This window comes from Cavia porcellus, unplaced genomic scaffold (assembly GCF_034190915.1).
Source record: "Cavia porcellus strain 051 isolate PalLab524CR breed Dunkin Hartley unplaced genomic scaffold, mCavPor4.1 scaffold_25, whole genome shotgun sequence".
Taxonomy (NCBI): Eukaryota; Metazoa; Chordata; class Mammalia; order Rodentia; family Caviidae; genus Cavia; species Cavia porcellus.
The window spans coordinates 12,546,704-12,561,132 of record NW_026947508.1 but is presented as its reverse complement, the minus strand read 5'-3'; the positions used below and the strand labels follow the sequence as shown (position 1 = coordinate 12,561,132).

The 14,429-nt window shown below is 58.2% G+C and overlaps 1 protein-coding gene across 5 annotated transcripts in view; it reads right to left on the bottom strand.

The window, feature by feature from the left end:
- The window catches only part of Arhgef10l (Rho guanine nucleotide exchange factor 10 like), a 125,067-nt gene that overhangs the window by 15,550 nt on the left and 95,088 nt on the right, over nt 1–14,429 (bottom strand). For all 5 annotated transcript variants that reach the window (XM_023565737.2, XM_063235611.1, XM_063235609.1 and 2 more), the window contains 4 exons: nt 12,304–12,390; nt 10,503–10,729; nt 8,829–8,983; nt 6,191–6,339 (listed from right to left, as the gene is read on the bottom strand). In XM_023565737.2, coding sequence (XP_023421505.2) covers nt 6,191–6,339; nt 8,829–8,983; nt 10,503–10,729; nt 12,304–12,390 — 618 coding nt within the window. The remainder of the gene's footprint in view (nt 1–6,190; nt 6,340–8,828; nt 8,984–10,502; nt 10,730–12,303; nt 12,391–14,429) is intronic.

Here is a 14,429-nt window from a genome sequence, read left to right as displayed (position 1 = left end):
CCCCAGATTCCCTTGAGTCAGGCTCTGAAGACCTGACTCCCAGCTTCGCCACCCCACGCTGGATGACTTCCTGGCTCTCTGATGCTTCCCAGGGAAGAGGCCACAGGATCCCCAAGCTCCTCCCCACCTCCCACTCCCCGTAAGCTTTCTGAAGGAGAGTTCTTCTGAACATCTAACCTCAGTGTTTTCCACTGCTTGAAAACACTCCTACAACAGGGACTGAACCGGGGCCTTAGCGCTGAGCTACACTCACAGCCCTTTGTATTTTGAGATGGTCTTGCTAAGTCCCTTAGTTGCCTAGGTTGGTCTGGAACTTGAAATCCTACTGCCTCAGCCTCCCAGAGTGCCGGGATCACAAGCAAGCACCAGCAAACCCATTCATAGAGCTTTTTAACTTCTTCCTGTCAGAGCCTCCTGGGAAGTCTGTATGATCTTTAAAAAATCAATTTCTCACATTTTCCTTGCCAGCTTTTAATTTAAAGAAAATAACAGCATGACATAACACGGACACTTTTTTAAAAATTAGGACAAAGCTACTGAACATCAACTGACTCCACGGCATGACATGACCCACAGCCCTCGGGCTCCGGTGGTACAAACACGCACTTCCACACGGAGCTCCTGGGCGCTGCCAGGACGCAGGTGAAGCTTTTCTCCTCACGCCAATTTGCATGTCATTACCCAAGCAGCCTTGCGCCTGGATTTCACTTTTGCAAATTCCCACCCGTTTCATGTCATAAATAAGATGAGAGACAGAAAACTAATACAGCCCGGCGATGCATTATTCATGCTGTGTCACACTGTTGTGATAGATTTACAACAGCTAATACATGCAAACTAAGTTTGGGCACTAAACGTGAAAATTAAGGAAGGGTGAAGGCAGGAAGACCAGGAAGTGGGCAGGAGGAAGCCGAGGGGCCGGGAGTGTCCAGCAACCCAGAGAAGTTTGCTCTCTGCTGAGCTCAGTGACAAAAAAACATCAGGAGTGCCAGTGGGAGGCGCCGGCGTGGGACGGAGCCCCGTAGCCAATGGCATCCACTTTGGGAAGCCCCTTCGGGCTCCAGTGCTTATTAAAAGCAGGTTTCCAGTGACTGCTCTGAGAGAGACGCCAGTCAGCCGTTTCCCTGCAAGCGGGCTGCCCTCTGCCTTAACCCCACCTTTGATTTGCACAGCTCTGTGCCTTGGGCCTGTTCCCCCATCAGGCTGCAGGAGGACAGTGACAGCCAACCAGGCCTGGACCTGCCCTGCCCCGCACAGCTCAGCTGGCTTCAGTCCACCGTCAGCCCCAAAACATCAACCTGCAGCTCCGTAAGAGCTACATCCTTTGGGAAGTCACACAGACTGACCCGGCGGCGTGTGAGGAGTCGAGGAGTCTACAGGTTTTTCCTCAGACTGGTGCCACGGCAGGGGACACAGCTGTCCTGCCACACGCACCGCACGCACCCCATCGGGTTCCATGGCCAGGCAGGGACAGGCTCTGTGGGAATCACAGGTGTGCCCTCCACCTTGCTCGGCGGGATCCACCCTGGAAACCACACCCTGCACCCATCTCTTCCCATCTTCTCGGGGTGTGCTCGCCTGCTCCACGTCCTGTGGTCCTGCCTGGCACTATTCTCTCCAGGACACCTCTCCAGCTGGGCCCAGGAGCTCCGAGCCCTCTCCCAGCTTGGATTTTCCCAGACTGCACATCCTGTGAAATGGGGAATATTTTCAGACCCATCCTGTGAAATGGGGAATATTTTCAGAAAGGGACCACTGCTCACATGGCCATAATGATGGGTGACGGGGTAAACTGCGACTGGGGCGAAGGGGACTCAGCTGCAGTGGTGGGTCAGGGAGGCCTCACCAGGGGCCGGTGCCTAAGCTGGGTCCTGAGTGATGGAGGAGCCACTGGAGCTCACCCACTCATCGCTGCTCCAGAACCAGGGAGCAAAGGGGCTGCTGGGCATGGCGCCCTCCACGGGCACCAAGGGGCCAGCGGGACTGCAGACTGAGAAAAAGTCCTGACTGCCAGCCTGCTTCCAGCCCACATATGGGCCCGGCCCATCTCTCCACAGCACTGCAAGGCTGACCGCATTACGACACGCACAGCCCCCGAGCCCCACCACTCCCCACCCCCGTCCTGAGGTTGGGGGGCAGAAGCCCCAGGCTCATCACATGGAAGTATCCCCGTCCCGTGCTGAAACCTCCCCAGCTTGGCAGAGCGCACCCTACACGCTGTGGGCCTCCTGTCAACCTGTCCCCAATAAGTTTTTTTAAATTAAGATGCAACAATCATCCCACAGCCAGCTTCCCCCTCCGGCGACCGCTTGAAATGAACTCCAGACGACTGGATTAGACTTTGAAGGTGGCGATCTAGATAATGAACACAGGGGATGCGGTGTTGACACAGGCCCCGGTGAGCGACATTATTATTTATCAGGCCTCAATTGTGCCTCCACTGGGATCAAGGAGCTGAAAAGCAGTTGGTGGGCAGGAGTAAAACCCAGAGACAGACCACAGGTGCCGGCTCCACGGGGACGGCACGAGCGAGGTCAGGGCGGCCAGTGGGGACCAGCTGGGAACGGGACTCGGGCAGGACCAAGTGCACCCGGGCAGCACCCCAGCTCAGAGGCCTGTTCCCCAGGAAGCTGTCCATCACCTCTGGGCCGTCCCTGGCTCCCGGGACTTGCTTCCACCCCGATGCGGGCCTCCTTTCTCCTTGTCCGTCACACAGCACCTCTCCTGGCTGCTCAAGCAGGGGGATCTGGGTAGAGCTCCCCACGCCTGGCCTCCTCCAGGCTGGGTATTTGTCTCTCCTCCCCAGGCTCCTGCTGGCCTGGGCCTGCCCACGTCTGAGGCCTCATCACACTGGGTCTCTCTCCACCCTGCACTCTGAGCTCCTGCAGACCTGATGCCACATCCCACTCAGGTCTGTCCCTCCGGCACCTGACACCCAAGACCTGGAAATCGGAGACCCTTGGTGAACCCATCCGCCTGCAGCCACAACTCTACCACGGGGCACCCACTGCTGCCCTCGATGAGCTGGTCATGGGGGAACAAAGACAAAGCCCAGCCCTTGGCCTGGAGGATGTGTTGGTGAAAGAAGCCAGCTCATAAAACAATGGGAGCCCCCATGGGGACATCTGATGGGGACAGAAATCTAGGGCCAGGGCAGCCAAAAGGAGCCTGCACCTCCTTCCCACCAAGACAGCCGGCAGGAGGGCGGAGAGCCAGGAAGCCTGTGCTCAAATCCTGACTGCTTTTCGAACTGCTTCACCTCTGTGCAGCTGTGTTTCCTCGTCGGTAAAGTAGAGATATGGTGCCCACCTCAGAGGGCGGCTTGAGGGTTACACGAGCTCATACACATGAAGGGCTTCAGTCCATGCCTACCTGGTGCAACCAAGCACCCCAGGCATGTTGTTATCGTTACTTCCAGGGGTGGAGGAGCCAGGACAAGCTCCTGGAGCTAAGGGAATTTCTAGACAAAGCAGGATCTCTTCACTGTGGGTCTGAGCCATGATAGCCACACCCCAGCCAGCACAGGCTGCTGGGGGCCTCCTGCTTTGGAGCACTGAGCTCCGCGCACCTCTGGGTCCCTGCATGGCCGTCTCCAGCCCAGGCTGCTGCTGGGTGCCCTTCTTCAGGGCCAGGCATTGTACAGCGACATTGCCCTTGGTCCACACGCACGCAAGATCATGAGAGAGTGTGTGAGCCACACCAGTCTGCTCTCCAAGCCTGGCTGGCCAGGCAGGGGCTGCCGAGGCCAAGGGGGAGCCGGCCAGCCCAGGAGCAGGTCCGGCAGTTATTAGCAGCAGCCAGACGGAGCCGTTTCCAGAGCCCGGCACGGAGTGGAGCGGCTTCCCCGGATTCCCAGCAGCAGGAGCGCAGCTCTATTAAATATACATGGCAGTCGCCTTGTTACTGTGCCAGTGTTTGTGTGGACACAGGTGGACAAGCTGACGCACCAGCTGCACACACAGACTTCCCTGGTTTCCTGGCTGTCACTGTCTCTGGCCCAGCAGCAGGGGCCTCTGACCACGCCTCCTCTGTCCTGTCTGCCCTGGCCAGTGCCCTCCAGAAGCCCCAAGGTGGGCGAGGCAGGAGAGAGGCCATACTGATCCTCTGCCTCAGAGCAGCCCATCCAGAACCTAAACTATCGAGGGCTGGAGCTTGATTTTCCAAATAAACCACATCCACGGCGCACAGATTTAAAGGAGGAAAATAACTACGTAATAAGAAAGCTCCTCCACCTCTCTCTCTGCAGGCACCACCTGAGATGAGGAGTCTTTTCTGCAAACTGCTCTCAGCCCCTGCAGCCTTCCTGAGCACTCTGCTAGACCCATTTTACAGATGAAGTGACTAAGGCCCAAGAATGTACACAACTTGCCCAAGGTTACACAGCATTAACACCAGCAGAGCCGGGGTCCCATCTTAGCAGCCTCCTCCTGGGAGGAGAAGACAGAGGTGGGCAAGGCCGGGACAGGGCGTGGTGGCTGCTGCCCTCGATGATGCCATGATTCCAGCCCTCTGGACAGCACTGCACAGCTCTGGCCTGCCATCCACACCCCTCTCCGGTCTCCAGGCTCTGCACCCCAGAGACCTGAGTCTCTGGCCTCCACACTTCTTCCTTGCACAACAATTGCCTCTCTGTTCCACTCCACACCCCAAGTTACCCCAGCCACCTCCCCCACCACGCCCCAGTCCCTTGCTCTGGGAAGGCTGGGACGTGACAGTCCCTTGGAAGGTGTGATGGGGTGGGCGTGGGGTGCAGCCTCCAGAATAAACTAGGGGCTGGGAAGGGAGCTGGGGCTACAGCTACTCAAGGACACCCCTCCCACTGGCTCTAGCTCCCCCCGGCGAAAGAGGACCAAGCAGTCAGTCATGGGGCAGCAGTGTCCAGCCTGCCAGGGTCCCCCGGCCCCTCCACAGAGCCGCCTACCTGGCCTAGCAGCACCAACACCAGAGATGTCCGAGCCATGTCCATGTTGGTGCCATGTCCCAGGCAGCGGGGAGGGGAGCTCGGGCACCCCCTCAAGGGGGCAGATCCCCACCGGGAGCGGCCACCCGCGCCAGCCCTCTTCCCCTCTAAAGCTCTCCAGCTGGGTAAGGAGCCATGATCCCTCTGCCGCCCCTCTAGCGCCAGGAAAAGCCACGGCCCAAGCAACTCCTCATGCTGGCGCTGGCTGGCTCTAAAGATCCTGGTTCTGCAGATGAGTTTATTTCATGCATTGACTGGGACACCAAGAGCCCAGATATTTACCCAAACAAGATCCAGAATAAGAACATCTGACCTTCTGGGCTACATATGACGATCCCCTTCCCAGGGTGGGTGGGCCTCACCCAACCCGGTGAAGGCCTGACCAGAACAAGGAGGCTGGGAAGGGAAGATTTGCCTCCTCTTCCTGTGTGCCTGTGAGCTGGGTATTGGGTCTTTTCTGCCTTTGGAATCAGACTGAAGCACCAGTTCTCCCAAATGAACATCTTGAGCTCTCCTGGTCCTCAGCCTCAGCTGGATGATACCTCAGCTCTGCAGGGCCGCAGCTTGGCAGGATGCTCAGCCTCTCTGAACTCTACTTCCTTAGAGGAATTTGCCCCCTGGGTATGGGTTAGCAACATGTGTACCTGTGGTTCCGCTTCCTGGAGCTCTGGCTAGCACAGGAAACCAAAGGACCGAGGAAGGGACACCGACTCCTCCTCCCCTGGCTCCACACCATGGGCCCAGCTGGCACACTCAGGCCTGGAGCCCGGACCTTGGTACTCCCAGCCCTGGAGGTGGACCTGAGCACTGCAACCAGGCTCCATGCCACACACAGCGACAGCCACAACCTTAGGGCTCAAGCTCCAGGCCCAGAGCTCCTCCGAGGCGCCCCACACCTCAGTTTCCCCATCTGTCAAGTGAGGCTGTGTCCTCTGGGACCCAGCCCCATCACCTGTGACCTGACTGTGTTCCACACTCTGCCTGCTGATTTATAGCTGCACAGGGAAGCAGATCGGAGAGCCACGCCCCAAGCCTGGTGGCAGCTGACGCCACAGGTAACCCGAAGGAGTCAAGGGACAGCAAATGTCAGCAAAATGTCACTCGGGAGCTACATCCGAGTCTCACACCAACTGCCCAGGGCAAAGTGCGGTGGGCAGAGCCAGGGGTCACCCACAGGCCTGGGTCAGCAGAGCCAGGGTGTTGGCTTTCGGCGCAGGACAGGGCCAGTACCTGAGTCCGCAAGCTGGTGGCATCCAGGACAGTGACCCGAGACCCGCAGCTGGCCCACACAGCGTCCTCCAGGCTCAGCAGAGTGCGGATGGGCCCCGGCCCCACAGTCAGGCACACAGGCGGGCTCTCCAGGTCCCACGGGACTGCACCTGGAGGGACACGGAGAACGTGGTCAGTGAGCAGCTCGGGAGTTTGGGCTCTTTAAGTCCTCGGATACCAAGGCCAGGAGTGGAGGTCCCTTCCCCTGTGAGGCCTGTCTCCATCCAGCCACTGGCGGCCGTTCCCATCTGCCTCCAACTCCCACCGCATCCACCCTCCCCCTGCCCCACTCTCCCTCACTCGGCACACACACTCAGTAAGCACCCACTCCACACCAGGCGGGGTGCTGGGTGCTAGATGCCGGGGAGACAGCACTGATGCGCTGGACTTGACTGAGATTTCTGGCCTCCAGAGATGCCACCACCCCGGGTGCAGGCTGCGGCTCCAAGAGCCGGTCAGCCCCAGTCTGTGGTCCCAAAGACTGAGGGGCCTCGCCTGGCCCTGAGAAGGGCCTGTCCCATACCCAGGGCCACGCAGGTCACCTGTGAATCACTTCCTTGGCCCAAGCAGTTGCACGGAGCTGGGGTTTTCTGTGGAGGGAGGAGCCGAGGCAGACTCCCCACCCGCACTGCCCGGGCCACACCCTCTCCCCATCTTCCCAGCCGCCTAGCTGGGTCACACTCTTTCCATGTTTTCAATGATGTTGGGGGACAGGAACCCCAAGCACAGGAACGCTCCTTGCTGCTATCAGCCCGAGCACACAGGAAGCAGGTCTCCTCCAGACCGACTGAGGCCTCGGGCAGTCTGACTGCTGCTCTAAGCTTCAGCAGGGTCAAGGAGGCACTGGTGACCAAAAGATGCCAGGCGCCACCTGGACCCCAAAGCCAAGACAGCGCAAAACCTTGCGCGCCCCCTAGTGACCGGAAGTGAGCAGCATTTGTGGCCGAGGCTGGAGCACCAGCTGCGGAAGATGAAAAGGATGCTGGGAGCACCCCACTCTAAACTTCGAGCCCCAAAACTGGGAAGTCTACCCCGTAGGCACCGCCCACCCTGGACAGAGCATGCAGCGGCTGCCTGGGAAGAGATGGGCACTGAGACCCCGGAGGGTCACATCTCCGCTGGCCGCCACCTCTGTGTGCTGGGAGTTGGGACAAAAGGACAGAATGAGACAGTGTGACCCATTCACAACACCTGAGTGCTTCCGCCAGAAGAGACATGAGGCGAGAGTCACCAGGCAGCCGCCCATTGAGGTGGGGGCACCTGAACAAGAGGTGCCCCTTGCAGGGAGCCTGCCTTGTCCTCTAAGGCCCTTGCCTGCCTTCACAGGCTGCGAGGCTGAGATTCTAAGGTGACAGGGGTGAGCTGGAGCGGCGGGGCTCGGCCCACACTGGGCTCATCCTCCCCACCCCCCCACCCCCGCCCTTAGCCTCCTCCCCGGAAGGAGCAGCTGTCTGTCTGGCCACGCCCCCTCAGGAGGCTGACGTCCCTTCTCCCACCCCCAGGGGACAAAGGGGGTCCAGGTCCACCCAGTGCTAGTAAGTGGGACACAGACTGAAAGTCACAGGCGCTGGAAGGGAGGAGCAGACAACACACAGTACGGATGATGCCAGTGACCAGGACACTGGCTCTGGTGCAGGGCATTGTGGGAAGGAGCACATCAAACTTTCACAGCCTTGCCGTGAAGTGGGGCTGCCTGTGTCCCCATTTCACAGGTGAAGAAACTGAGGCTGGGGCACAACACAGGCACAATTCCCCACAGTGGGACTCAGTATCAGGCAGCCGAGTCTCCACCTCCCTGCTTGCCCCTTAGGTCACCTGCCTTCTGCAGAGGCAGGTGATCCCAAAACCACCAGGCCAGCCCTGCACCCCACCTGAGGAGACCCTTGGACAGATGCCTTCCTGGGTTCCTCAGAAGGGAGCATCACCTGAGACATATCTTGGGCTTCTGCCTCCGGAACATGGGATGATAAATCTGTTGTTTACCTGAGAGCTGTGCCACCGCCCCACCCTGGCACTCACACACCAAGGACTCAGGGCCCGCAGCAGGATGGATGGTCCCCTCAGAGCCCCCGTTCGAAAGCTCCCCGCCTCCCGCCTGTATTTACATTCGCACACACACACCCTATCTGACAGTGAGAGGGATCTTGTTCCCTCCTTCCCCCTTTAATTAAAAACTATAAATGCCTTATCAAAAGCTAATTAAAAATACCTACACAGTGCCAAGTGGCAAAAATATAGAGAGAGACAGATAGCTCCGAGCAAATATCCGTTTATAATCTCGCAGCAGGCCGTGGTAACACTGCCATCGGCTGTGCAGAGGTGGGGGGATGGCTGCTGTGAAAACTGCAGGCTCTCAGAGCCCCTCTCGGTGGCCTGAGGGTGGCCACACTCGCCACTCAGCCTTGGGGGCTCACCAAACTGGGGGACGGGGCGAGCCGCAGGGCCTGGCGACCACAATGCTCGCACAGCTGGGGGCCAGCTCTGTTCCCCAGAGCAGAGGTGACTGTCCTGGTACAGGGAGGCTTAGGGCGAGACAGCGCAGCACCCCAGCACCCAGAGCCTCCCCAGCCCCACCGCCGAGCCCCGACCCTGTCCTCACCACTGGTCCGAGGGTAGGCGGCCAGGGTCCCGTCCTGCAGGCCGGCGAGCAGATGGGAAGGGCTGTGCCGCAGACACAGCACGGGCTGCAGGCCTGGGCTCCGACACGTCGCCAGGCACTGGGTGCCAGTGTCCACGCTGCCGTAGAGCAGGATGCTATGGGGAGAGGCCAAGGCGGGTCAGGACTCAGTGGGCGCCTTGCATGCCCAGCGCCCAGCTGTGACGGGACCATCGCTCCCCACTGCAGGAGCTCGGGGCTGGGGAGGATGGGACCCTCCCTGGGCTGTGTCACAAAGAAGGCTCAGGGCCTCGGATTCAGCACAGTGACGCTGCTGAGAGCTGTTATTTCAGAGCCATGCAGATCTGAGTTCGAATCCTCACACGCTGTCTACCCTAGAACTCTGAGCCTCAGTTCTCAACAACAAAGGGAGGTCCGATACCCATCTCATAGCCAGCAGGGAATAAAACACGACACCCACACATAGGTGCACCTCGAAGGGTGTGCTTCTAGGTGATGAGAAGCCAGGCACAGAAGGCCAGGGAGCACAGGGTGCCAGTCATAGGGTGCACCCAGAGACAGACGGCAGATCCATGGTTTCCAGGGGCCATCGGGGCAGAGGGTTCTCCTGAATGGCTGAGGGGTTTCTTTGGGGAGCAACAAGAATGTTCTGGAACTTGACAGCGGTTACTGGAAGCCGCTCATTGCATACTTTAAAATGGCTAAAATGGTGGATTTTGTTATGGGAGTTTGAGCTCAGTAAGAAATAAAAGGTGGTGGTCCAGGTCCCTCCTAATGCTGGGCAATGGCTGGGCACCTGGCTGCAGACCAACCCAACTTAGAGCAACCCCAAATTGGTTCCACTTGGGGGGAGGCTCCCGAGAAGCTCCCCACTTCCCGCTCCTCGTGGGCACAGCACACAGTAGGTCCTCAGGAAATGCACTCTCTCCCCATCTCGTCTCAAGGGTGGAGAGCAGAAACGGCAGGATAAGGCACAGAAATGGAGAGCACTCGAGGTCCCTTTCCATGGGCTCCATTACCCATCACCTCCCAACGAGGGAGGGGGGCTGTTCCTTCTCCTCCACACTAGCGGAGGGCGGCCACTGACCCTGGACAGCCACAGCTCTGACCGTGGCCCCCTGACAGCACCCCGGTCAGGCTACCTCACCAGCCCCGGGTGGATCTTATGGTGGGGCGCCCCCACCCCAGCTGTCCACCAGCAGGGCTCTCCTGACCTGTGGACATCCTAGGACCCTCTTCCTCTAGCAGGGAAACACGGGCCCCAAGTGGTGAACTCAATGGCAGTTAAGTGACTGAAGGTGTCAATTCCCTGTGTCTTTGTAGACCACTACTGGTCCAGCACGGGGGAATCCTGATCTCCCCTGAGGCTCGGGAAGATTTAAGGTGCACCTGAGGACCACAGCCAGAAATGGCAGGACTGAGATTTGAAGCCAGGTCCGGCCGACACCAAAGCTAGCTGCTCACTCCCGTACTGTGCGACCCAGGAGGGAGCCAGAAAATTACAGAGCATGCTTCTCCTGATACTGACTCCCACACTGGCCGCCTCTGGTCCCCATCTTTTTGATGACACCCAACCAGGGACAAAGAACATCAATGGGTGGCCGGCAACTCAGCAAAAGTGAGGGATGGCTCCCACCCCACTCATCTGGCCCTCACCTGCCATCCTGGAGCCCGAGGCAGATGGTGGGATGCACCGTCCCTGCAGTGGGGTCAGCAGCCACTTGGCTCTCATCTCCGCCCTCTGGGTCCTCCTCCGGCTCCGGAATGTACTCCATGCAGAGCACGGCGGCCGCCAGCGGGAAGGACTTGACGGTGCGCGGGGAGGGCCGGTTCAGGGAGAAGATCTCCACCTGGCCCCCTGCACCCTCCTGTCCTCCCCCGACCTGGGAACAGAGATCCAGAGAGGTCATCGGGGAAGACCATGCAGCAGAGGGGAGCTCAGTCCTACCTTCCCAGTAGGCGTTAGATATTGACAGCAATGTCCCCTCTCCTGCCCACACACATCCTGTGACGGCAAAGGTCACAAGTCCCCAGCTTTATGGCTACAAAACTGGCTTCAGGGATCGAAGGAAATCAGATGGGGAGCTAATGTAGATGAGACGCCCAACCAGCTGTCTAGGTCCTCCTCTGTAGGGGCATTTCAAACAAGGTCTAGAGACCCATTACTCTGTCCCTTCAAAATGACTTTCTGTCTTATTCAGTGTTTTATCCTTATATCCAAAACATGGTGTGCCTCAATGTATTTTTTTGTATAGATAGGCAGACGCATAGATGAAAAGATTTAACGGATGGATGGATGGACAGATATATGGATGTGTGGATGGGTGAGTAGATGGATATGTGGATGAGACAGATGGATGAATGGAGATGGATGAAGAAATGATTACATGGGCTGAGGATTTAGCTCAGCGGCATAAGCGCCTGCCTGGCCAGCGGGAGGTTGAGTTCAATCCCCAGTGCCGCAGGGAGCTGGGCACGGTGGTTCATGCCTGTAATCCCGGCACTCGGGAGGCTGAAGTGGGAGGATCCTTTCGAGTTCGAAACCAGCCTGGGCTACAAAGTGAGTTCAAGGCCAGCCTGAACTGCACAGCGAGACCCCATCTCAAAAAAAGACAAAAAAAAGAAAAAGAAAAAGAAATGATTTCACCGGTGCATGGATATGTAGATGGATGCATAGATAGACAGCTGGATAGAGATGGATGGATGGATGGATGGATGGATGGATGGATACATGGATGCATGGATGTGTGGCTAGATGGATGGATTGTAGATGCATGGGTGGGTAGATAAATGAGCAGACAGGAAGATGAATAAATAGGAGGTGGGTGGATGGATGGATGGATGGATGCAGCACGCTCAGATGGGTAGAAACACCATGTGCTAGGCAATGAGGGAACAGCAAGGAGCAAACCCATCCCAGCAGAGACCCTGGGGCTGAACTCTGAGGGGTAAGCCAGAGTTTTGCTGCCAAGTGCCCGGCTACAGGAGTACACAGGAGGCATAGAGCATGGGCAGGGGACACTGATGTTGGAAGGGCACAATCTGCATCATGAAGAGCACTGGGTGGGGGGCTCCTCTGAATTGAGAAGGGCCTCCCGGAGCCTGGAGGCAGAAGCAGCCAGCTGGAATCTCTACAGGAGAGGAGCAGTGGCCGGCCCTACTGCCTGAGCTCTGGGTGAAGACTGTGACCCAGGTGCTCTGCACAGCCCCCTGGCCTTGTCCTTCCTGGCACTGTGGCCACGCGCACAAGTCCTACTCAGTTGTCCCAGGTGAGGCTGCCCCCGGCACCACGGCCGGCACCGAGGTTCCCAGGAAGACCCGGACGGACAGCTGACGCTGCTCGGCAGGCAGCATCCATTAGGCAGGATGGTCCCTTTCTGCAGCACCCCTCCTGGGTGCCACCCTCCCTGCTCCTGTCCTGAGGCTGCAATCCGTACCAGGCGCAGGGTCTACTCACCCAGAGGTAGCCCTGTGGAAGGGACGTGCTCACTGCGGAGAAGCCCAGCAAGGGACAGTTGACAGGACTGTGGACCAGGGCCCCAAGCTGCAGAGACAGGGAAGAGCTATCCGTGAGGCCCTCCCAGGAGAACCCCCGAGAGCGGGGCCAGGACGGTCCTTACACCACATATGTGGTCATCGTTCTTCTAGAGGGTCTGGCCGGAAGGGGCCTGAATGATGCTCTGAGTCAGCCCAGGCTGTCTGAGACCAGTAGCTTCCGAATAAGGTTTCTCGGAAGCCACCGAGCCACCCCCTCTCATTTTTGCCAGTGGAGATGAGGTCCACCGAGGGCAGGACACTGTCGTTGGCCACAGGAGACATGAATGACAGGACGCAGCCTGCATGTCTTCCTTCTTTAGCCCCCTACATTCCTCCAAGAATGACACCTTGATACCAGAGCTTCTGCAGAGCAGCCCACCAAGACCAGAGGGCCAAGGGCACCCAGAGGCAAGGGGTTCCATCTGTCACCAGCTGCTTTGACCTTCTCCTGCACCTGCTGCCGCATGTCCCACACTGGGCAGCCTCTGCTCCCTGAGCTGGACCTGGCCAGTCTGTGTCTCTGGCCAGGGCGGCAGTGAGGACAGAGCGTGCAGCTGGGTGCTGGAGGGAGGAAAGCCCCGCGGTGGGCCTTTCTCGGGCTCATGCTGCCCTCTACTGGTGCTGCTGGCCCTGGCCGGCCCAGCTCCGTGGGGAGAGTCTGACAAAATCTCTACAGGCCACGGGCCATGACCCAAACATGTCACCTCAACCAGCCTCCTCGTGTAGCAGGTGGCCAACTTGAAGCTCCGTGGGGGACATTAGAGGTTCAAGGTCACACTGCAAGTTGGGGGCAAAGGCAGGGTTAGCATTCAAACTGTTCCTTCCTGGTCTGGTGCTCCTTCTAAACCAGGCACCATGTCAGAAGTCTCAGCACTCTGGAGTCCCACTGGTGACAAGGGTCCTCACACCCTGAGCAGAAGCCGTCCCTAGCCCTGGCCTCCTGGGTTTTCTGTCTGTTTTGCTCCTTGGTGGCCACAGCAGGGGAGGATGTCCGCCCTCCTGCCAGGCTGGCACTCCTCTCCTCAGAGGAGGGAGGCCCCCCTGCAGCCTGGCTCAGACATTTCCATGGCAACTCCAGTGGGCCCTGATGTCAGCTGAGCCAAGGGAGCCAGATCCAAGATGATGCAAAAACACAAATGGCCCTGAATCGCAAGGCCCTGGACCCGAGGCTGCTGGACTGGGAGCTGAGTCCTTAGATTTTAGCCTGTGCCAGAAAGCTGGCTTCACGACACCTGAGTGGGACATAAGACGGTGTGTGAGCAGGAGAAAGAAAACAACCCGACTTCAGACGCAGCCAAGCTGGGTTCCAACCCCAGCTTAGGGGCTACAGCTCTGGTCACAAGTAAATCAGCCTCCCACATACAAAGCGGGCACTCTGGCATCTCCATGCACAGAGCTGGACACCTGGCACCAGCAGCTGCTAAGGCTTACGGGGGCTCTGCTGGGGTGTTCCAGCTCTTCACATCCTGAGCCATTTATTTATTTATTTATTTATTTATTTATTTATTTATTTAGTCTTTTTTGAGACGGGGTCTCGCTATGCAGTTCAGGCTGGCCTTGAGCTCACTTTGTAGCAAAGGCTGGTCTCGACCTCGAAAGGATCTTTCTGCCTCAGCCTCCGGAGTGCTGGGATTACAGGCATGAGCCACCACGCCCGGCTTACCCTGAGCCATTTAATCAGCAGAGTAACACCGTGGAGGGCATCACAGATAAGCAACTGCTGCTAGCAAGGTGGCACCCACAACCCTGGGGCACACATGACTGTCTGAATTGGAAGCTCGGATCTCAGGCTGGCTGTGCTGAGGTGGGGGGATGTTTAAAGCTGGCGCGTATAGGGAAGTGGTTAAGATTAGTCTCGGGTGAACTAAGTATAATTCTCGTACACCCCAGTTAATTCCCGAGAGTGAGCTGTTACAGAAACAGCTTGCCTGGCCCCCGAATCTCCCCGCCTTTCTGTCTGGCCATGTGATGGCTCCCACTCTTACAATGCCATTACCCCTAGACTTCACCTGAGGCTGCTTGATTTTGGATTTTTGGCCTCTAAAA